General features: G+C 41.9%; 1 protein-coding gene across 3 annotated transcripts in view; it reads right to left on the bottom strand.

The window, feature by feature from the left end:
- Positions 1–24,244, bottom strand: part of piezo1 (piezo type mechanosensitive ion channel component 1 (Er blood group)) — a 90,697-nt gene that overhangs the window by 48,491 nt on the left and 17,962 nt on the right. For all 3 annotated transcript variants that reach the window (XM_026191118.1, XM_026191119.1, XM_026191121.1), the window contains exons 2-15: positions 21,234–21,329; positions 18,094–18,259; positions 16,790–16,931; positions 12,934–13,180; positions 12,033–12,246; positions 9,124–9,295; positions 8,310–8,408; positions 7,208–7,274; positions 5,675–5,784; positions 5,519–5,598; positions 4,855–5,035; positions 3,488–3,593; positions 2,700–2,881; positions 2,399–2,547 (exon numbers count right to left, since the gene is read on the bottom strand). In XM_026191118.1, coding sequence (XP_026046903.1) covers positions 2,399–2,547; positions 2,700–2,881; positions 3,488–3,593; positions 4,855–5,035; positions 5,519–5,598; positions 5,675–5,784; positions 7,208–7,274; positions 8,310–8,408; positions 9,124–9,295; positions 12,033–12,246; positions 12,934–13,180; positions 16,790–16,931; positions 18,094–18,259; positions 21,234–21,329 — 2,011 coding nt within the window. The remainder of the gene's footprint in view (positions 1–2,398; positions 2,548–2,699; positions 2,882–3,487; positions 3,594–4,854; positions 5,036–5,518; positions 5,599–5,674; positions 5,785–7,207; positions 7,275–8,309; positions 8,409–9,123; positions 9,296–12,032; positions 12,247–12,933; positions 13,181–16,789; positions 16,932–18,093; positions 18,260–21,233; positions 21,330–24,244) is intronic.

Below are 24,244 nucleotides of genomic sequence, written 5' to 3'. Positions count from 1 at the left end.
AGGATGACAGAGCAACACCGTGGGCATTTCAGATTTCAGCACAGGTTGTGGTTGATTGCTACACTCTGGAAGTGGAATGAGGGTGCGTGTTAGAGGGTTTGCTGAATACTATCGTCACGTTTCATGCGGGAAGAAACGGGGAAAAAGCATTTTCTAAGTACAGTGCAAAAAAAAGAAGAAAAGAAATGCCAGCCCTTTCCTATTGGTGGAAAAATGCAGCATATCGACCAATAAAAAATCATGAGCTGTGGTTGCTTAGGAAGAGGGTAAAGTTTTGGGAGTGACAGAGACAGCGACGTGGACAGAAAGTTTTGTTTCTTCTGTTTTGTGTCAAAAATGGCCCAACACACCCCAGAAATCATGAAACATTTTTACCAAAAATGTTTCATGATTTCTGACATTTTGTGTAAATTTAAGCACGTATCAATTACAACTTTGACTTAGATCGTGCTCGTAAACAAACCACCTCATGTTGTTTAGCTTTCTGGATTTCATGCTTATTTATTATATACAGTACATAAGATCAAAATTCACACGTTTTATATATATATGTATAAACTGAGTTACACTGAACAAAAATATAATCACAACACTTTTGTTTTTGCTCCCGTTTTTCATGAGCTGAACTCAAAGCTCTGAAACATTTTCTACTACACTAAAGATCCATCACTTCCATATGTTGTCCACAAATCTGTCTAAATCTGTGTTAGTGAGAACGTCTCCTTCGCTGAGCTAATCCATCCCTGTCACAATCCTGGGTCTTAGGACCCAGTGTTTTGAGTTTTAGTTCATTTTGATGTTTATAATATGTTAAGCTCATCAGGTCTCCTATGTTCATTTGCTTATTAGTTCCCTCTTGTGTTTTCAACCCCTGTGAAGTCTCCCTTGCCCTTCGTGTGTTTCATGTCTGTTGTCTTATGTTGTCATGTCTGCCTCTCATGTTTCCTGTTTCATTTTGGAGAGATCTCGTGTTTTTATATTATGGATTATGTTTTGAGTCCTTTGTGGTACTGTTTCGTGTTTCCCTAGATCTGTTATGGTTATCTTAGGTTTTGCTCTTTGGCTTTGTCATATGGCTTCCCTGTGTTCCATGTTATGTCTCCCCTGTTGCTGTTAAGTTTGCATGTTTAGAATTCAGTCAGTGTGTTTCCTGTTTTACTTTGTAGGTCCATGCCTCATGTGAGTGTTTCTAGTTTTGCGTCTCTGTCTCGTCCAGCCTGATTGCTCCCCTTCTCTGTCTCATTCCCTCGTTATCCCTCTGTGTATTTAAGCCTTGTGTTTCTCTTTGTCAGTGTCGTAGTCTCCATCATAGCTGTGTGATTTTTCCCTGTGGCTCCTTGTGCTTTAGTTTTCCCAGTTTAGTTTATTTTGTATTGTTTTTCGTGTCCCACTCCACGCCAGCAATAAAGCTGTGTTTTTTGAGTTTACCTTTTGTCTCTGTGAGTTTGCGTTTGGGTCCTCTCCTGCCTGCCACACAGCCGAAACATGACAATCCCAGCTCACAGGTGTGGCATGTCAAGATGCTGATTGAACAGCATGAATACTGACATGCCACACCTTATATATACAGTATATATATATATGTGTATATATATATGTGTGTGTATGTATGTGTATGTGTGTGTGTATATATATATATATATATATATATAAAAACACCCAGCACGCCCCTGTGGGCGGTTTATCCTTCAAGCTCGGGTCCTCTACCAGAGGCCTGGGAGCTTGAGGGTCCTGCGCAGTATCTTAGCTGTTCCCAGGACTGCGCTCTTCTGGACAGAGATCTCCGATGTTGTTCCCGGGATCTGCTGGAGCCACTCGCCTAGCTTGGGAGTCACCGCACCTAGTGCTCCGATTACCACGGGGACCACCGTTACCTTCACCCTCCACATCCTCTCGAGCTCTTCTCTGAGCCCTTGGTATTTCTCCAGCTTCTCGTGTTCCTTCTTCCTGATATTGCTGTCATTCGGAACCGCTACATCGATCACTACGGCCGTCTTCTTCTGTTTGTCTACCACCACTATGTCCGGTTGGTTAGCCACCACCATTTTGTCCGTCTGTATCTGGAAGTCCCACAGGATCTTAGCTCGGTCATTCTCCACCACCCTTGGGGGCATCTCCCATTTTGACCTCGGGACTTCCAGGTTATACTCGGCACAGATGTTCCTGTACACTATGCCGGCCACTTGGTTATGGCGTTCCATGTATGCCTTGCCTGCTAGCATCTTGCATATATATACACACACACATATATATATATATATATATACACACACACATATATATATATATATATATATATATATATATATATATATATATACATACATACATACATACATACATACAGGCAGGTAAACGGTGCAGACAGGATTAAAAAAGCTTTAGTTAAAGCACGTACTGTACTTCTGTGAAACCAGTCAAGTTCCTCCAGTATCCAGGGAAGTCTTCAAACTGGTAAGTGTAGATGGAAATCAGCACAAGCATGGTGTAGGCCACAACGAGCCACCAGAAGAGCTTCAGCAGGCGCCTCCACAGAGAATAGTAAACCTGAAAAATAGGAACAAGTTACGAGTTAAAAGAGATTTTTAAAATTACTTATTATGACATACGAAACATTCGAGGAGGCGTTTTAACACAGTTTAACACAAAAGGGCCAGAAGCCATTTATTTGGCATGATGTCTACGACATGTGTGCATACCTGATAAAGGCACATGCAGAGCAGGAACAGCAGCATGTAGATGATCTTGTATGCAACAAGTTTTCCAGCAAAGGACACCATGATGAACATCCCTCCACAGACATAGATCCAGTATTTGGCATAGCAGCTCATCACCATGCCTCCCAGAACCTTCAGCACAGATTCATTACCAGCCTCCTCGTCTAATAAGGACGAGACGTTGGGAAGAAACCGAGGTTAGGTGTACAGCACAGTAACGATGGAGAGCCACGCTGCCGCCACACGGGCTGAACGGGACCTGTCAGAGGAGACGGCTGCAGAGCTGCGGCTACATGAAAAGCTAAGAGAGACATCGGTGGTGTCGTAGTATACTGCAGTATTCTGCTTGATGGAAATGCATAACCTCCCACACACAGTGCTGGAAAATGAACATTCTGAATGATCGAGACCTCACTCAGACTGCCAGAGGAACTGGAGTGTTTGTGATGTCGGGGTGTGTCTGTTACTTTTAGTGGTAATCCATCGTTGATTATCAGGATCCAGTTTGAATCAATGTTTTGTTTTGAACTTTTTTATGACATTTGTTCTGTCACATTGTACGATTCTACCTATTTGAGCTATTTGTTGTATTTTTGATGTGTTTCACTTAATAATTAAGGACTGCAATAAAGGAATTTCCCAACTCTGGGATAAACACAGTACATCTTATTTTACCAGAATTTTTAACATCTAATCACTGATATGAAAACAAACCTAAATCATTTCATTTATTCAGCAGGTCAGTGTGAAGTTGTGTGTGTGATTCTGACCTCCTGTAGTGACTTCCTGTAGTGGTGTGGCTATTTTCCTTTTCCTGCTGAAGTTTTCCTTCACTGACTGACGTACTAACAGCCAAAAGGTTAAGGTAAATAAAAGCTGGAGAGACAGAGGGAAAGAAGACGAACATGAAGACCACAAGTTCAGTTTTAAGACACGCAGAATACACAAAAGTACAAACGCAACCAGCAGCGAGATTTTACTTTGCAAATTCATGCAAAACATCATTGTTGAGCATCCAGCAAATCAACAATAAAACCAAATACACACGAGACAAAGCAGTGAAAGAGAACAACGGTCTGTGCAGTAACTACACACAACGTAACCAAACAGACAAAAATGAGCCAAGCTGCACAACAACAACGGGATGATCCGTGTTACTTTGCCCAATGCTGGGCACTGAAAGGAAAACAATGTTGAGACTCCAAAGTGCTGTTTGCTACCAGCCTCACTCATGCACGGACACACACATTCATACATCACTGTAGTCTATACCCTAAGTATTTTCTGTCACACTCTGATCAATGAAGGGGTTCAGTATTTTGCCCAAGGAGGGGCTGAATGTGCTCAACACAACGTCCAGTCACCAAACCAGGTTAGTCATGAAACGTCAGCTCTGTGGTGAGAAAGCAGCCAAAGCTACTGGCTGACACGTCTCCGGACTGTTTGGCGATTCCCTCGAGCGCCTTCAGATTCGATTAGAAATATTATCCAACTCAAAGCTAAATGTCATATTTCAGCTTATTTACCAACAGCTGGCTCTTGGCTAAGCAGCAGTACGTCTGTCTGTGTTACTGTGTTGTGTTCCCTCCAACACTGATGTTTTTGTTCATGTTTGCAGTGTTTCTGTGCATCACTGTGCTCAAAGGTTTCTGTGGTAGAATAAACAGACACAAGCGGAGCTGCAGCGTCCAAGCTGTTAATGTTACACGTGTTGCATTTGCAGCATACTTGCTGTCAAAGTGATGAAGCTGTTTTCATCCTTCATCTGTTGTTAGTCGTGTCTTTATTCTGTTTCACTGTGTGGACTTTTATAATTACTAGATCAAGTCAGGTTAAGAATTAGCGGTGAAGGCCCTCGTGCTGTGGTTTAAAGGAACACGAGATGCAGTTCTTGCACATTCAGCCTCTGACCAACATCAGTGAGTATCTGATGTAGAAATGATCTGAGAAACCAGCTCTGCTATTGTTGTTGTTGTTCGAGAGCACATGGTGAGAACTGGACAGTTTAACCTTCTAGGAGCTGTACAGACCAATAAGTAAAGCCAAACACATATTTATGGGTAAACATCCTGCTGAATGTTACAATCCGTCACAATTTCATAACTTCGTTATCATGTCACATATGCTCTCTTCTTACCATAGCTCCCAGTCTGAGGCAGGGGTACTGGGTTCTATTCAGTCCTAGCTGTCCGAGGCTCATGGTTCCCACTGTGGTGGGCAGCTCAGGTTGAAGCTCCATGGCCCAGACGTACTGCAGACAGCACAGAGCCAAGCCGTAGAGCAGGATGAATGGCGAGCACAATGTGGCTGCATGTCGCCTGAAAACACAGACCCCGCCCCCAACTCAATCAGACTATTAAAATACTGGGAAACAATTTTAAATGCACAACAGTTAAAAAACACTGCAATTAATAATTATTGTTGTGTGATGTATTTTTTCCCTACAATATCTGTATTCTTCTTAATGATCAGTTATTATTAGCAAAATCCACAATCAATGATTTTTTTAATATATCAAAGAGGAGCTGCTGAGGCACTCTGTTTGGGATCAATTTATATAAAAATGCATTCTTGGAAGCAACCAGACCTGATTAAGACCGATCCAAGTCTTCATCAGGGTCTGACAGATGCACCGTCAGGATTAAGTAAGTATTGAGTTCTTTAACCTCTAGAGGGTGTTACAGGTGTTACATTTATAAATATTTAAGAAGTATCAATGAACATGTTTACACACAATAACCAGGCAGCAGACGCTTGACTTGTTCTGTCACAGATGTGTAACAAACGTGTGGTAACAGTACCTCGCACGCAGGATCCAAATGAGACACGCCCACAGCAGCAGCACAAAGGTTAACCAGCTGTGGTATGTGATGCTCCAAACCTGGACACAAAGTGACTGTGTGTGAAAGTCTGTGACGCTGCTGCTGAAACGAGTCTGAACAGAACTTCATGGTTACCATCATTGCTATGAGAGCACAGACGTAACTCTGCTGCATGACCACTCTTCCCAGCAGGAAGAATGGGCTTTCACCCCGTTTCCCACTGCAGGCCACATTCGCCTCTGCACCTAAAGAAAAGAATCATATTCATGTTCACAATGTTGCGTTAGACCTCCAACAACCATTTGTTGAGGTAAAACGAGAAACTACAATATTACAGCTCTAGAGGCAGCTGTGGCTCAGGAGGTGGACAGGAGGAGGAGGACGACGTGGAGGAGGTGGACAGGTTGTCTACCAATTAGAAGTTCAGAGACTTAATCCCCAGCTCCTAAAATCTGGGTGTCAAAGCATCACTGAAACCTGAGTTCGCCAGTGCATCAGTGTGAGGCCTGCGACAGCCTCGACCGGTGGAGGTGCTAACCACGATGGTGGTGGAGCTCACAGTGATCCACCGGGAGCAGGCAGCAGCCACTCAAAAACACCTGGAGAGAAACAGGCTGTAATCCTGGTAAAGGATCGCCTGAAAGCACCAGGGTCCCTGCGAGAGCCCAAGCAGCCAGCAGGGAAGAGCCAGCCAGTCCCATTTCCCAGTAGGTCCCGGTGGCTACGGATGCTGTATCCCGTTCACCGGGAGCCGCACAAGTGCCAGGGCAGGAAAGTTAGAAATGTGGGTAACCGGGGCACCTTCGTCTGGACTGCCGGATGATGGATGCGGGGCAGGTAATATGGTGCTTATACCATGCCCCTGAACTGCTCAGGCACTGCTCTTTTTTCTATGACATTGGATTAAACCAAGGGCAAGTAGCAGAAGCTCGATGGCTCCCCTGCCTAAGTTGGGGGACGTGGGTATGTGGCGGGATGTGGTCTGAGGATCAGCTGCAGGGGAGGGGTGGGTTCAGGGGGCAGTGCCAGTGGAGGCTGGTCAGCACACCTTTGACAGTAATTGTATGGTTTTGCCTCCTGTTTCAGTGGACACGTAGAGGTGAAGCCGTGCTGAAAAGTCAGACACTGTTTGGCTGCACGGACCAGCGCACTCGTGTGAGCATGTTGTAAATGTAAACCTGCCATGATGGCAGCTTTCTGGCTGAGTCTGGGGTCCTTCGTGTTAGACTGAGTTATGCTAGAGCTGCAGGAAGCAAGTATCTCAGTCACAGGACTTATGGTCATTTATGTATGGCTGAGGTCATAAGGGGGTGATATTCACTGGCACCAAACCTGAGACCCCTGATCCCAGATAACTGTTGGGTGTACTTATAAGTGACATGTTTTTCATCCATTAAAACTCGTTTCTTGGTTTGAGTATACTCTATGTGTACGTCCTCAAAGACAATTAAATGTTGTTTTTCAATTAAGCTGAAAAAGTCAGTGATGTCCACAGAATATCGTTCACTTTTGTGCGCTACATCATAAATGATTCACTTCAGGCTGTCAGATCGATGTCCTCCAGTCAGGCCTATAACGGCTGTCCACTGTTTGATTCTTTTCTGACACACTTTCATACTGGGTGACTTATACTGGTTAGTCATTTCTGTGAAAAATAGCAGCTGGTACCGAGATAGGGCTGACTGTCTTCGGTCACAGTCCCTCCGCTTTCTGTTGGTACAGACAAGAGTACGACCTGAAACACAGAACACACACACACACACACACACACACACACACACACACACACACACACACACACACACACACACACACACACACACACACACACACACAGATGTTTATTTGTACTTATGTGGAGGGTATATGACAGTTTTAAATATTAAATAGTTCCAGCCCTATCTGGATGTCAGCACAAAGAGCAGCACGGTCGATACTGGTATGAGTAAGAAGAAACACCCAGTGCATCATGGGAAGCCCCCAGTAGCCTTAACATATTGCAGTGTAACTAAGGGAGGATTCAGGGTCACCTGATCCAGCCTCAGCTATATGCTTTAGCAAAAAGGAAAGTTTGATCCTAGGAACCACAAGTAAGTTAGCAGTGCTTGATCAGGGAGATAGGCTACTGCAGCATTTTGGATCAACTGAAGGCTTTTAGGACATCCTGATAATAATGAATTACAATAGTCCAGTCTAACAGTAATAAATGCATGAACTGGGGTTTTAAGCATCACTCTGAGATAAGGTGTTTCTAATTTTAGAGATGTTGTACAAAAATCGAAGAAACTAGTCCCAGATTTAACAAGGACATGTCCTGGTCAAAAATGACTCCACAGTGTTAGCGGAGGCCAAAGTAATGGCATCCAGGGTAACAATCTGGTTAGACACTGTATTTCTACGAATTTTTGGAGCCAAGTACAAGAACCTCAGTTTGTCATCTGCACAGAAGTAAAAATGTATGCTATACCTACTAATGATACTGCCTAGGAGAAGCATGCATAATGTAAACTGAACTGGTCCCAGCACTGAACCCTGTGGAACTCCATTACAATATATTTTACACCTTACAACATAAAGCACCCTGAGGCGACTGCTGTTGTAATTTTGGGTCTATACAACTGAAACTGAATTGGATATATAGTGAAGATAGACAAGCATTTCTTTAGTACGATATAAAAACACAGAAGAGAAGAAGAATCTCTATTTAAATATCAGCCGTAGGCAATAAATCCAAATAGAGCCTTTTGTACAGCCAATAGAAATGATCTACCTGTGTGTCGTCTTCATAGTCGTCTTTTTGTTCATTCCAAGGCTGTAATTCCACCAGCTCTTCTTTCCTCTCGCGTTTTTTCTCCTGTTGCTGCTTTTCCTGCAGAAAAAGAACAAGCCCTCAGAAGATTTCAGAAGATACAGTTTTTCAAAAGTCACGTGGCAGCTACAAAAGTGCATCAGCTGCAGAGTCTGTGCCATGTTAAACCCACCTGGGCCTCTTTGCTCTCCTACGTCTCCCTAACGTAAAAAATCTTTTCAATAAAAGAGTTATTTTTATTATGTTTGTTTTTATATTTTGAATATCAATATGTTTGGGTTTTTGTATAAACACTGTTTCAGTATGTGAGATTTGATACGATAACAAAGCTTTCCATTATGTTTAAATACTTTATCAAAGAAAAGCCAGTGGGGGCACATTCAGTACTAAGAGAATATAAAGATACAGTGGGGCAAAAAAGTATTTAGTCAGCCACCGATTGTGCAAGTTCCCCCACCTAAAATGATGACAGAGGTCAGTAATTTGCACCAGAGGTACACTTCAACTGTGAGAGACAGAATGTGAAAAAAAAAATCCATGAATCCACATGGTAGGATTTGTAAAGAATTTATTCGTAAATCAGGGTGGAAAATAAGTATTTGGTCACCTCAAACAAGGAAAATCTCTGGCTCTCACAGTTGAAGTGTACCTCTGGTGCAAATTACTGACCTCTGTCATCATTTTAGGTGGGGGGAACTTGCACAATCGGTGGCTGACTAAATACTTTTTTGCCCCACTGTATGTTATAATATAAAAAGAGTGAGTGAGGAGATACCGCGTTAGAGCCTCCGTGACGTCCTGTTCTGAGAACAGTCACTATGGTAGTATAGAGCAAAAAGAGGATTCCTGGGTTGACATAAACTGGCCAGTCATGACTGCTGTTCAGATTGAGGTCATAGGGCAGGGTGCAGTTTCCTGGTATGATGATGTCCTTCAGACCAAAGAGTCTAGGCAGAAAAAAAGAGAAAGAAATCGAGGAATAGACCTGTGTTAATTGATTTACTAATACTGTTGTGACCAAGTGTCAGGATCTAGAACATTATGATCAGGTGTGATCAGTGAAAATCCGGCACCATAGACATAGCAAAGCAAAGATGTAGAGTCATAGCCACAATGCTAAAGTACGATTAGCATCAGGCAATTCAGTAAAGTTTGCAAGGGAAGTATTTCAGATGTTCTTTTGTTTTAACTTTGATGATTACAGCTTACAGCTCACTAAAATCATGCACGCAGCTTCTCACAGGTGCTGGTTTAGCGTGAGCGGCCACCACGTACTACATGGTTAGAACACAGTGGCCGGAGTTCGAGTCCGACCCTTGACCTCTCCTCTTGACAACAACAATAGATTCCCTGCAGGGTTCTCGGTGGGTTTTCTTGACTGTCGTCTCAGGAGTCTCACTTCCAGTCAACTTTCCATTGATATGCTTTGTTCCAGCAATGTGCGTCTGTGGCTCGGCGAGTCATCATCTCAACAATCCAATGAGCAGTCTTTCCTATGATTGTGTTTGTGTGCACTGAACAAGCACGAACTCAAAATGTGTACTGAACAATGAATAACCTTTTTGAATTGAATGACAAAAGAAGAAAGCTTTTTCAAATCTTTGGTGGGATACACTAGTACACGTTTTTTGGGGGGTTGTTTGTTTGTTTGGGGGTTTTAAGTTGGAAACGTGTCTTTCATCACTAATGAAAATAAGTACAAGTACATTGGGTCACAGATTTGCATGACCTGTGTTACATGCAGTAAACAAATTGAAGGAACAGAATCGTATTATTTCTGTCACCATCCACGTTACAGACGCACTTCAGTCATATGCAACAGCTGTGTATGGAAGCCCGTTTCCGCCACTAAAAAAAAAGGATCCATAACTCAAAATTCCGAGTTATTTTCTCAAAATTTCGACATATTAACTCAAAGTAACTCGAAATTTGACATGATTTCCTCGTTACGCAGAAGCTGAAGCGTCAGCTACAAATGCTACAGCTAAGCTGTATTACATCCAGTCGCACAGATTGCTGAGTGTTTTCAGCCTGGCTTCACAAATGATGAAATCCCTGTTATTAGCTGAATCACACGGTGTTACTATCAGCAAACGTACTCGCCAAAGCGCCAATTTGTTGGGATCCGTTTTTGAATGCGCGCTCCTCTGCACCATATGCTTCCGGGTAACAAGAAAGCGACCTCATTCACACATATTTTTGATTGGCAGAGCTAACTCGAAATTTCGAGTTATTTTCTCGAAATTTCGAGAAAAGTAAGTCTAAATTTCAAGAAAATAACTCGAAATTTCCAGTTATGCATACTAGCTGTTTTGTTTTTATTTAGTGGCGGAAACGGGCTTCCATAGCTGTGCCTTCATCACAATTCTAATCATTTTTTTTTATCACAGCTCAGAGTTGAACTCATCTTTATGTTGATGATACCAAACATGTTCCAACGTGATCAAACAAAGTGTGAAGCTTAGGATCAGCTGACACCTGGGACATGGCACAGTAATATCAAAAAGGCTAAGAGTTCTTTTAAAGTACTAATAATAATAATCACACATCTACATTATCTACATTGAACATTTGACTATTTTCCCGTCAGCTTCACTAAAGAGACACAGACTCAGTTTTATGACAGTGGAGTATGTTTGCTGGGTAAACGTCGACTAGGCTGACTGATGAACAGCTGGCTAAGTGATACCGATACAGAAACCTGCCAAGAGGGCCGTGACGTCATGAGGAAGAAACTGAGAAGAAGAGAGACCGTAAATCCCAGTGGAGGCTCATTCCACTCATGCCTCTCATGCCAGCACAGTCACACTGCGTTCATTTCGTTTCTCGTCAGTAAACTTGAATAGTTGACCCGAAAGAGAAATTTCATAGCCACAGATATGTGTACTGATACAATTAAGGAGGGTTTACAGGCATGAAGGCACAGCAAATGACATTTTTGTTGTTGTAGGCTGAATTATATGTGTTTAAATACTGGCCTCTCACAGTCACTTCACCACAAAGATGGGGTCTTTATTACTCAAATGTTAAAACCAATGGCAAAACGTTGTCTTGTTCCTCTGTAAATCTGTAAATCGTGAGCCAAGAGTGGCCTTTCAGCTCTAATTTAAGGGATTTAACCCAAATTCTGGATTATCTGTTGAGGAATTAAAGCTGCTTTAAACAGAGGCTCAAAAATATCAGAGGCTCAAAAATAACTGGACAAAAGGCCGACAGGGAATTTCTTTTTAAATGTGAGGCTCAAAGTGATTCGACCGCACCGGAGAGAGACCAGTGTTGAGCTGAAACCCAAATAAACTGTTAAACAACGAATTCAAATATTTTTATTTGTTTAGATTAGAAAGTCTGCACTTCAGTTATATCTCGACAGTAAAATCCACTCTTACAAATCTGTTTGTGCAATAAATTATTGACCCAACTGTATCAAGACGTATACACGGCCTTTAATAATCAGGCCAAAAACTGGCACTGCCAGAGGTTTCGTCATGTCAACTGGAGTTTCTTTTCCCCCAAGTTACATGTCCTGCAACACTGATGAAATAGCACTTTTGCCTGCGGTCATGTGGCATCTATTTCTGTTGAAATCTGCTGAATAACCATGCACGGTATGAAATGATGCAACCAAAGGGTCGCTGTCCCCTGCAATTCTGCATATGCATATAATCTGTTATTATGAAGACTTACCTGGCCCACAGGCTTTGTGGGGGGAACAGGGCCTGGGCCAGCAGACTCTGGTATAAATACAGACACACCATATGGCCAGCAGTGAAGAAGCCCACCATCACACACAGCGCATTGAAACCCAGGTGGCTGATGGGAAGATGACATGCCCACCAAGTGCAAATACCAATGAAAAGCAGGAAGTAAATGGCTGAGAAGGCAGATGGCAGTGTGATCCCTATAAAGAAAAGGTCAGAGGTTTATATGCAGTGCACACAAAGGTCCAGAAAATGAAGTACAAACAAAGTGGGCCTGATAAAAGTTTTATGCTCCTTTGTGTCTTAAAGGGAAAAACACAATATTTCTTAAAGAGCAACTTTTACGCAAATCCAGATGAATCTTTGTCATGAGTCAGATGGTGATTTGGTCATTTATGATGGAGATTTTCACCGTTTGACTATGTTGATGAACGAGAATTTCATGAGATGACGTGGATTTCCTTTAGAATTTTGATTTTTTTACGTTACAATGAAGCAAAACCAACTTGCAGCTTTTGTCTGGGCAAACAAACAAAATGTCGTCATGTAAAAGACATCAGTCGTATTTCGGCTGCGTTTTTGCTTTCAGTTCTTTCTTGAGCATTTCGACATTTATTCTTATTTTCCCTGTTTTTCCAAATCTCCTGTCAATCTTTTTTCTTGCTATTTGAGACAGGCAAAAAGATAATAATACGCAAGTATTATTCTGGTACCTGCACCTATGGTATCAATTTGAAATCTACGTCCCTTCATTCTCGAGTTATCGTGTCCACAAACTTGGGTGTCCGCGTAGCCCGCTCGCACAGCAGGGTGACGACAACACCCCATCGGCCTTTTACAGATGAGGGGGTAATAAAAAGTAACAAAAAACAACACTAAGATCTCACCAGCAAGACCCAGCAGGCTAATCGCCAAGATCCTCCCCAGGTCCCGCAGAACTTTCTGGGCTGTAGCCTTCAGCTGCTCAGCCAACTGCTTGGCTCTGGTTACTGTGGAAACCTCATCAGCATCACCAGCTAATGACCTCTCTTCTTCATCTTCCTCTCCTGTTGCCTCTTCTTCATTATCATCATCACAGTCACTGTTATCATCATCCCCAACGTCTTCTGTGTCGTCTGTTGAATTATGTTCTAGCTATGATGTGTAGGAATGAAAAGAAAGACATGCTTTGTAAATTACATCACCCAGAGGATTCCTTCGGTTACAGGAGTAGTGCTGGAGCTAATATCCTACACTTTATTTCTGCGGACACATTCTCAGCTCACTGTGTGATTATCTACTGATGTAAAAATCTGATGAAATAAATGTCGAAATCTGAATATATATTACTGTGCAAAAAGTCTTGAGCCAATCCTTATTTCATGATGTTTTGTAATGCTTTCTGGGTGCATTTCAGAGGTTTTCTTTAGACATCGGCTGCTTACAAAAGAACGCATCTTTCATATCTTGACCTGGTGCGTTGTAACAATATGTGATAAGTGGACAAACATACGGCAAAAGTAAAGGTGTGAGGCCTAAAAAATAAAAACTGCAGTAGATGAACAGTATCTGAAACTCGTGTACTGTTCACTGAAGTCTCAGAGAAATGGTCTGGGTAAAAAGGAAGGAATTCTTAACCTCTTAAATGTGGACATCACATTTCAGGTTGTTAGACCACAATGTGAACATGTTCCCATGTTTGAAGTAGCAGCTTTGGACCGAAAGTTTTCATGTTTTATGCGACGTTCAGAAATCTTTTACTTTTTTTTACTTTGTTACGTCTTCCTGCAACTGTTAGCAGCACCTCAAATTAGCTATATTGCTCAAAGGGGCACAACTGTTGTTTCTCTTTTTGTTTTTGTACTCAGGAAAAATGCTGCTGTGTTCAGACAACAAATAAAGAGTTTTGCACAACATCACCAGAAACGACATCAGGTAAAAAGATGATTCTTTGTTTTTTCATTCATCGGGTCCGAATCAGCCCAAATCGCAAAGAGATTTAAAATTGCATGGCGTGAAAGAGTTCGGGTCTTAGGAGTTTAAGGAAGGAAACGAAAACAATAGGCAGAGTTACGCCAATCACAGAAGAACCAGGTGAAAATCAGTGGCAACAAGTCTGATGGATTGATGAATACACATTTAAAAAGTTTGGTTCAAATTGTTATGGTTGGTCAGGAGAGATCCAACAGTGAGTCTACAGCCATCTGTAAAACATGGTGGAGGCGCCGTCATGGTTTGAGGCTCAATTTCAAGTACCATCATATTTTGATCCAACCTGCAATGCCATGTGGAAAGCATCTGACATGATGCTGTCATGTCAGCTTATTTTTCAACATGACATTGGTCCCAAACACAGCATTCCTGAAAAAACACACACTCTCGGGTATGGACTGTCCTCCCAGAGCCCCCCTATTCACATTCAGAAGCAGGTGATTTCTCCCACACCACCTCACTAAACCATCCACTCCTCCCCCTGTTCTTAATTAATACATGTAACCACTGCAGAATTATTAGGGTGTTTCTGTAGATGGCATGACCTGTAGTGAAGATCTGAGGCATCGAGATGATCGGGACTGGAGACGGCACTGTGAGACGCTCCTGCACTGCACCCAAACAAGTGTGTAGCAGAGAGCTGAACCTAAACCTGTTGAATGAATGGCTCTTCACCCCCTCCAGGCTGCCCACTGCAGTGATGGCTGTCCATCTGTCACCTTAAACCCAGTGATTTTCTTCACTCCACCCATCCCTCCTGTTGTTCTGCTCGAGTTTGCCCTCGAGCTTCCTTCTGTAGGAATTCTTGCATTTCTGTGAATTCACCCGCAGCCCGTTCTGCACTTTCCAGTTCTTCCCTGCCCCCAGACCTGAAAGCTACGGAAGAGGATTAGGGCCACTGTTTTTTTCTTCTTTTCCAGAATTCTCAGATTAAAGTCAGAATTCTGACTTTTTCCAGAGACCTTAATCCTCCTCTGTAGAAGCCAGCCTTCTTTTAATTAGGCTTTTTTTTTTCAGATCACCAGTGATTTAAGGCTTATTGTTCTCAAAGAAGAAAGTAGTCCTTGCTAGTAAGATTATGTATTTACAACATGTGTTACACTTCTCAATAAGATGAAAGGAACATGTATTCAGAGCACAGCATCAAGTCAGTTAAACCTCTGGGACACTGAGTTGTTAGTGAGCAACAATGAGATCAACAATGAGATGTCCCCCCTTAGATTTGTAAGATTTTACTTGAAAACTCAAAAACTGTGGCGTTATTTTTGTGCCTCTATTCTGAGCGCAGTAAATAATTTGCAAGAACAAATGCTGTATTTTGAGAAGAAAAGTTTAATTTGTGCAAACAAAATTCATTTCTGTGTGCAAGAAATGAATTTCAGTGTTGGCTATTATCCATCCACACACACAATAACAGCCCCTGTCGCTCAGATCACACATCTGCTCTGTGTGTGCAAAAATTCTGACTGGCTGGAAAATAATTATAGTTATAGAAAAAAATAAAGTTTAAGTAGACTTCAGAAATAGAATAAATGATAAAAAAACTGCCTGTGCTGTAGAATCAAGGTGGTCATACCAAATATTGACGTTCCAGGTAGTAAGAATTGCACACCCCTCGTCTTTGCCTTATCTGCTGTATTTGTTTGTATGTTTGACAATGTTTTGATAAATTGCTGTACCCATTACCCATTTTTCTAGCAACATATAAAGAATTGAAAGCTGTCTCTGTTAGGATGCCTGGGTCGTCGACCCAGGGTTTTTGAGTTTATGATATTATTTATACTGTCTAGTTTTTGGTTTCTTTGAGTTCTGTCTTATGGCTTAGGTCTCTGTCTTCTTTAGTTGCTCTGTCTCCCCTATCACCTGCATCCCCTTGTCTAGTTCGCGTCTATGTGTATCTTAAGTTCCTATATCCCCGTGTTCAGTCAGTGTTTTGTGTCTGCCCTGTTCCCACGTCTCTGTTCCCTTTGTAGTGCCTGCATATGAGCCTGTCTCTTTGTTCAGTCTGTGTTATGCATTTCCTGTTTTACTTTGAAGGTCTGTGTCTTATCTCAGTGTGTTCAGTTTACGCTTCTTTGGTCTCGTCAGTTCTGATTTGCCCCAGCTGTGTTTCCCTCCTGTTACTCATTCCCTGATTGCTCCCTCTGTGTATTTAAGCCCTGTGTTTCTCTGTGTCTGTGTCGTGATCTACCGTTTACTTTGCTGTGTGTTTTGCCAGTACACCGGTGTTAGTTTATTTTCAGTTTTTCCCAGTTATGTTATGTTTGCGTTCAGCATTAAAGCTGTTTTGGTTTAAGTTTGTCTCCGGAGTCTGCATCTTGGGTCCTATCCCTGTCCGCACACAGCCGTCACCTAACAGTCTCAAGACTTTTGAGTAGTACTGTACTCGAGGAATTGGTTTCACTGAGTAATATCCATGCACTTGATCTGGTGAGGCACGGATTAGCACACTCAGTTGTGTGTGAGTATCAACAATTTGTAAGAGGACTTCATTTTTCACACAGTCTACTTCAGCTTTTGATTAAAAAATGACGTGTTATTGTTCCTCTGAGGTTGTATTTCAATCATTTTAGAACCTGCTATGATGCTAAAAGACAAAAAACAACAACACAGTTTTGTTTTGACCTTCTCCTTGCTGCATGCACTAGTGATTGTCCATCTACCATATATAGTTTTTATGTGTAATTTTGTGACTTCTTTGATTTCAGCACAACCACACTGCTGGTTTCCTGTCATAAAGATACACATTTAAACATATGCAAAGAGACTCACCGATGTAATGTTGGCAGCAGCCACCATTTCTCTGTTCCTGACCAATCTGCTGCAGAGGATGACTGTTACCAATGCAAGTATACACACACCAAGGTCTGGGCACAGGAGACGTGCCACTTTCCAAGGGTCTTCCAAGGGAAGCCTATGACACACGTACACATGCAAGGCTGTTACAATTATAGGATAAATAAAGTATATCTCATTTTATCTCAACTCATGTAAAACATTTCAGAGATATCATACACAAAATATATCCACATTACATGGTGGATGTATGGATACCATTACAATCCAGAGTTCTGTTGGGAACACTTGATTTATTCAAATGAGTGAATGAATAGTGGCATTGTAAAGCGCTTTGGGTGCCTTGAAAAGCACTATATAAATCCAATCTATTATTATTATTATTAAATGTTATTTGACACATTACTGCAAATCAAGCAAAAAGTTAGATACGTGGCTAATAGAAGACCAAATAAATACAGAATGCTAAAAGATGAATGTATACAGGCAATAGTGAATTTAAGGTTGCACTCGTGCAAATAGATTTAAGGTCGCCTCCTGCCAAGTTCATACTAATCGAATCAGTTTAATCTGCAGCTTTACAAAAACAGCATATGGCCCATGTGACATAGATGCACACTGACAGGAAGAAGGTGCTCTGGTCCCTAATCGTTATCATAGCATGAGTTTGGGAAAGCACAAAAAGTTCGTAGAAGCTTTGCAACTTCTCCAAGACGTTAGTTACCAAGGACCTTGAAGACCTGTGTGCAATTCTAACAATGGGAATAAGATTGATTAAGATGGTTTAAATGCAAAAGGCACTTTCATTAAAGTAAACTGAATTAAATGTGATTTAATGTACAGCTCTATGTTCAAATGAAAAAGTATTAATGGCAGTGTTTTAAAATAAGCATCTTAATTTCAGTATTTTCTTCCTCAGGTGTCTATTCAGTTGAATTTATTTTTAATTCTCTTATTTATATAGTGTAAAACTTACAACAACTTTCATCTAAAGGTGCTAAAATAATACAGAGAAAGGCCAAACAATCCTGTGACCCCCCGGTGAGCAAGTGCAAAGGAAAAAATAACTTTTCACAAAGAAACATGTGTGAGAACCAGGCTCAGGGAGGAGGCAGCCCTCTCCACCACTGGCTGAGGGTGAGGAGACAAGGAGAGAGCGGTGGGAGGCTTTGCATTTACTTGTAGGCTACATTTACCTACTATTTCCCACAATCAGCCCATCAGTGACACTGGCAGGGATACATGGGGCAACTCATGGAATTAGATACATAGTTACATACCTTGACAGTCCTATATGTCTGCTTATGGTATTCCATTGTGAACAGTTATCACCTATTGCAGTGTTGAGAGGAGGATATGTGTATAGTACTGTCTGGAAGCAGATATGAGCCAGTACAAATAGCAGACTGGTGCAGAATATTGCTCTGATAAAGCGTCCTGTGTGACCTAAAAGGCAAAGACAGGAGAGATACAGAAACGGTTAAATGCAGCATAAATAAAACCAAGATAAATAAATAAATCTTTATTTTACAGACATGGAATAAGTATATGCAAGACACTGAATCCTGAACTGCCCCCAGTGTGACTGAGTGTGTGACTGAGTGTGTGTGAATGTTAGAAGATCCTTGTAAATCATCTCAATTTCACTGTTCTTCAGGTTACCTTTATTTGGCAATAGCTTTATTGTCATGTCTGATGTGTTTGGTTTCTTTTTTGTACCTGTTCATTTGAAGGACCAAAGTGTTTTGGTCCTTCAAATGAAAGTGCTTACGCTGCATCCACACTGGAAGCAATTTGTGCGTCAGCCATCGTTCTGAAGCTGATAGCTGGTCATTTGTGGACATTTGGGCTCTAGAGGACTAGCTGACCCTCTAATGCGTTTACTACCAAGTCAATCATTAGTGTACTTCACTCTCATTGGTAGTCACTTCAGCCTGGTTCCTGCCCATGCCCACACTTCCCAGTGTCAGTGATTATTTCGCCCTTTATTTGCTTGAAGACATCATTGACTTTCTGTAGTCTCTGACTGCCACATGACTGCAAACGACTCCCAGTGTGCACACAGCTGTAGACATTGGATTCATTACTGATTCATTACTCAACCTTCAGAATTCAAAGACATCCCAAAATCAAAATGACAAATGATGTGGCAGGCGTGTTCATTTTGCTGAAGTTTCATTATAAGAAATGCTACTCAGTAGTTTCTCCGCGTGCTAAATGTTTGACACCATTTCTATTTGACAATATATACGAATATCATCGTCATACATTTGAAGACCATCTCCACAACACACAGGCGGTAAATCATGGATATACAGGGAAAAGAGAAGAGGGCCCAGAATGATTCTTAAGGAAGGCCTGTATGTAAACAAAGCACTCGACTGCTCTCACAAACTACGGGATGAAATCACTCAACTCGCTAAAGACAAAATTATATCATAAAAAATGGCAACAATACAATGTTTGATCAAATGGATACTAATGGACAGCTAGAGTGAGTCATGGACAGACACAGAACAGAATAAAGTCAAAAACATTTCAGTCACAGAGCTTCTTGCTTTACATTGTAAGGTTTAAAAAAGAATAACATCATAAATAGGCCACTGCTTTTCTCCTGAACTGAAAAAGTCAAAATCACGCACCCCAGAACAAGAACCTCCAAACCCTATGAAGTCATCTTAACTACTGCCATGAAAACTATGTTTTTAAACCGGAAATCGAACAGGATATGAACCAGTGGATTCTTTTTTCACTAAACGCATGACATTAAGGACAAGAACTTCTCACCACAGGAATAATATTTGCCACTGATTGGCTGGTCAGTAGCATTACTTGATGAATCATGAGAACAAAAATGGTCCTAAGCTCCGCATAGTGACCAAAACAACGAGCTCGTGGACACAAGCGTGACATCACGTCTGACACAGTGGTCAGCAGCACAGGAGCACCACAGGGAACTGTGCTGTCCCCTCTTCTCTTCACCCTGTACACCTCTGACTTCTGCTACAACTCTGAATTATGCCACATTCAGAAGTTTGCAGACGACACAGCCATCATGGGGTGTATCTGGGATGATCAGGAAGAGGAGTACAGAAGTCTGGTGAGGAACTTTGTCGCATGGAGTCACACAAACCACCTGCAACTCAACACCTCAAAGACTAAGGAACTGGTTGTGGACTTCGGGAGGTCCAGAGAAGGTCCACTGCCGGTTCAGATAGAGGGGGAGGAGGTGGAGGTGGTCAACAAGTACAAGTACCTCGGGCTGTGGGTGGACAATAAACTGGACTGGTCATGCAACACAGAGCACCTGTATAAAAAAGCACAAAGCCGACTGTACTTCCTCAGGAGGCTGAGGTCTTTTAACATCTGCAGGAAGCTCCTGAGGATGTTTTACCAGTCGGTGGTTGCTGGAGTACTTTTCTATGCTGTGGTGTGCTGGGGGAGCAGCACAGCAAAGAAGGACTCATCCAGGCTGGAGAAACTGATCAGGAGGGCTAGCTCTGTGGTCGGCATGAAGCTGGACACTCTGGTGACAGTGGCAGAGAAAAGGACACTAAAGAAACTGCTGGACATTATGAACAATGCTGGGCATCCTCTGCACACGGCCATTAACAACCAGAAGAGTCTGTTCAGTGACAGGTTGCTTCTCCCAAAGACAAGAACTAACAGACTTAAAAACTCCTTTGTCCCACACGCCATCAGACTGTTTAACTCCTCCCTGGAGGGGAGAGGGAGGGGAAACAGGAGGACAAAGGAGGGGGGAACAACTAAGCTGTAGTGCCTCTGCACCTCACTGTACAATACCTTGTGCAATACTTTTGTAAATAGTCAACAGTGCAATAGACTCAATACTTGAAATGTGCAATTCACTTGTATTTTTATTTTTTATTCCTATTTATTCTATTTATCCCCTTTGTATATTTTATTTATATTGTCTCTGTATTTATATATGTGTGTGTGTGTATTATATATATATATATATATATATATATATATATATATATAATATTCTGTAACTCTGTAACTTCTGTCGGTGCTGTGCTTTTTTGGAAATCGAATTTCCCAGAGGAACCCACCCGAGGGATTAATAAAGTTCTATCTAATCTAATCTAATCTAAGCGTGAAAAGCAGCTTTCACAGGGTGGCTGGCCTCTCCCTTACACACCGGGTGAGGAGCTCGGCCATTCAGAAGGGGCTCAGAGTGGAGCCGCCACGTCTCCACATCAAAAGGAGCCAGCTGAACAGACCCAGGATACAGTGCAGCGATTAAACCTCTCGGCTATCCTGGGAACACCCTGGCGTTCCTTGGATAAGCTAGAAAGAAGGCTCCTGCCCTCGCGGCCCGGATGGATGGACGGCTTAAAGAAAAGCAGGTTTCAAATGCATAAAAGGTCGGACCTGAAAACACAGATGGTCTTACCTTTGATGGTGTGTTTGTTGGGACACAGGAACCACGGTAAGAGCAGCAGGTACAAGAAGTAAACCAATGACAGGATGTTGAGGCGAAAAAGACAAGCTGCAAAGACAGAAACAGCGCAGTCAAACAGCAGTGTGGGCACATCTTTACACAGATCATCTTACTATGGAATCATCTCAGGAAAAACGATTCTGATAAATATTCAAATTATACCCATATTTGAACTGGATTTTGATGTAATGTCAGGTCTGGATTTCAGAGAGAAACCTTTTACACGTGATCATATTGTTTTTACTCATCAAACAATCAACATGTTATTAAAGTGAAAACTTTACGCTTTAATTCAAGAGGTTTAACAAAACGATCACATTAACTGCTTATGAATTACGGCCATTTGTCTTAACCTGAAACACATTTTGGAATCACTTTGCTCACTTTAAGTTGTTGCCTGCTGTCTCAGGCTTTTTCTGTGTTACTGAGCTTTCTTTGCAGAAACAGGCAACACAGTTGATTTAGCCACTTTTATTTTTTATTTTCAAAACAAAGTGGAGTATAACACATAGTACATCAAAAACAAAACATCCAGATATGCCCCAAACAAACAGACAAAAAGCACATGGGGAGAGAAGGCAACAATGTCATACGTAGAACTCAACAGGAAATAAAACACAGCACTCAAGCCTCTAAAGTCTGGTTGAAGAGGCTTCATAAAATTGACCCACTCGCACCATAGCTTGGCAAAAACATTCTTCTTAAGACGTATTGAGAATGTAATTGAGTCATTCACACTGTCCCTGCAATCTGACATAGTGGGGGGCGGAGCCAGCATCTTGTAACTGCGTTTTTGGCACAAGTATTATAAAAAGATATTCATTTCTCATGTCCTGCAGATGATCACGATCAGTTAGGAATATTGTCGAGAATTGCAAAGGTATATTATTCGCCTTAAACATGGTGATTAAGGCTTTGACTCTTTTTTCTTCTTTGCTGAGTATTTTCAGCCCACTGGTGGGGGCATACTTTACTTGCACCAAGACCTCTGTGAATCTGCTGGAGTTACAGTGAAAAGCTACCAGATTCAACACTCGTGAATAGCTTTGCAATACCTTCGTTACATTCTTAGATTCAAAGCTGAATTACTTCAGTTAGCTTGTTTGAATCTCCTGATGTGGTGTATAGTTAGAAACAAAATGCAAATACTCAGATAACAACTAAAGCATTATCATAATGACTGTTGAGCAGCAAGGCTTTATTCTTTATAACGAGACTATTCATAACCAAAAAAAGCCCTCAGCGTTTAAACAATAGCTGCATATGTACTGAAAAAACTAATTCAGCTGAGAACCAGTTGTGTTTGTTTTATCAAAGCTGTGTGTTACAAAGAAGAGGAGAGAGAGACGGGTTTGACAGTGAAGATGAAATAAGCAGAGGTAGTTAAGGTAGATGACTTTAAGTACTGTTGTTTACTATCAAAAGCAAGGACCGTGTACAAGAGAGATGAAGAAGAGCGCAAACAGGGTGGAGTGGGTGGAGGCGAGTGTTAGGGATGCTTTGTTACAGAGGGATAGCAGCAAAACGGTAAAGGGACTACTCTCCTCTGACAGCGCACAGCCCTGTTTACCCTCGCCAGGGTGGCCTTGGGGTCAAGCACCCCTCCTTCACCCACACCCGGTAACAGCAGCTCACCTCTAAATCCATGCATCCTGTAACTAATTAGGTTCAAATTTAGCAGCCTGGAAAAATAGGCTCCAAAGTCCTGTTCATTTTTAAGGCTAGAGTAACCTGTAAGAACCCTGAGAGTGATGTAATAATAATAATACACAAAGCTAAAGCTGATCTCGAGAGGAGAGAGTGGGAACACCTTGGCCACCAACACCATCATCTCTGCTGCATGTAGATACATGTTGATAGGAAGGGAGCCAATTCCTCGGAATAATCCAACAAGGCAAGAATGAGCAGAGAAACAGAAAAAAATTACAAATCCAATTTGTGCGTCCACAGTGTTCGGGTGGGAGTTGCTCGTCTTGCAATTATTGCTGTAATTAATCCCAGGGAACTAGGGATCCAATTTTTATTTATTTATTTTTCCTTTGCCCCCAGTTGCCAGCCAGAGCCTCCTTCAGCACCCTCGAATAGAATTTCCCATTAATTGGATAATAATTGGAGCATACTCTCTGGTCCACCTGTTTGAAGACTGGAGCCACCATTTTCAAACAAAGGGGACCCCAGAGGCTCGATCCAGACCTCCACGAGACACTACACTGGTGCAAGAAAGGCCCACGCAGTCTGGAGCCGGGGTGCCAAACTCATTTTACATCACAGGCCACATACAGCGCACTCTGACCTTAGGTGGGCCGGACCAGTGAGACTCCCTTTACTGTTTTGTTTTTTAACCGTAATTGTAAAAAAACAATTTAAGTAGAAAGTTAAAAAGAAACTTTTGTGTCATTTAATTGTTTATTGCTTCATTACTTTGTGTAGTATGAATGGCCATAAGGAAGGTTTTTATCAGTAGGAAAAGCTGATGCATCGTCTGCTCGTTTGTGGTGAGCAGCAAATCAAACAGTTCAGAGTTCAGGCCTGTGAGACTCATGTAGACACTCAGACACATCCTGTGTCTGCCATTCAAAGACACTTTGGATGAGGTTTATTTTATGTAGTATTCAAGTCTTTTTCAAGGAAGCATTCTTTCATTCAGCCTTATTTTATCCATTTACTATTACCACGGAGAACAGACGTGAAGTTTAAGGCCTGGAAGTTTGAAACCTTTCGTCCTCCACAAAAGACAATGGCTGAAGGTAAAACAGGCACCAGCCAGCTCCTAGTTTGATCAGTTCTGCAGTCAGCTCAGAAGAACAGTGATATCGACCAGGGGTTTTAAGCTTTGTGATTGTTAGTGTGTTCTGTTCTGCTTATCCCTTTTAGGCTCGCGGGGGCCTGGAGCCTCTCCCTGCTGTCTTAGGATAAGAAGCAGAGTGCACCCTGGACAGGCTGACACACAGAGACAGACAACC

Source organism: Astatotilapia calliptera, chromosome 13 (genome assembly GCF_900246225.1).
Source record: "Astatotilapia calliptera chromosome 13, fAstCal1.2, whole genome shotgun sequence".
Taxonomy (NCBI): domain Eukaryota; kingdom Metazoa; phylum Chordata; class Actinopteri; order Cichliformes; family Cichlidae; genus Astatotilapia; species Astatotilapia calliptera.
The sequence above is the reverse complement of the archived record's forward strand: the minus strand, read 5'-3'. Positions and strand labels throughout refer to the sequence as shown.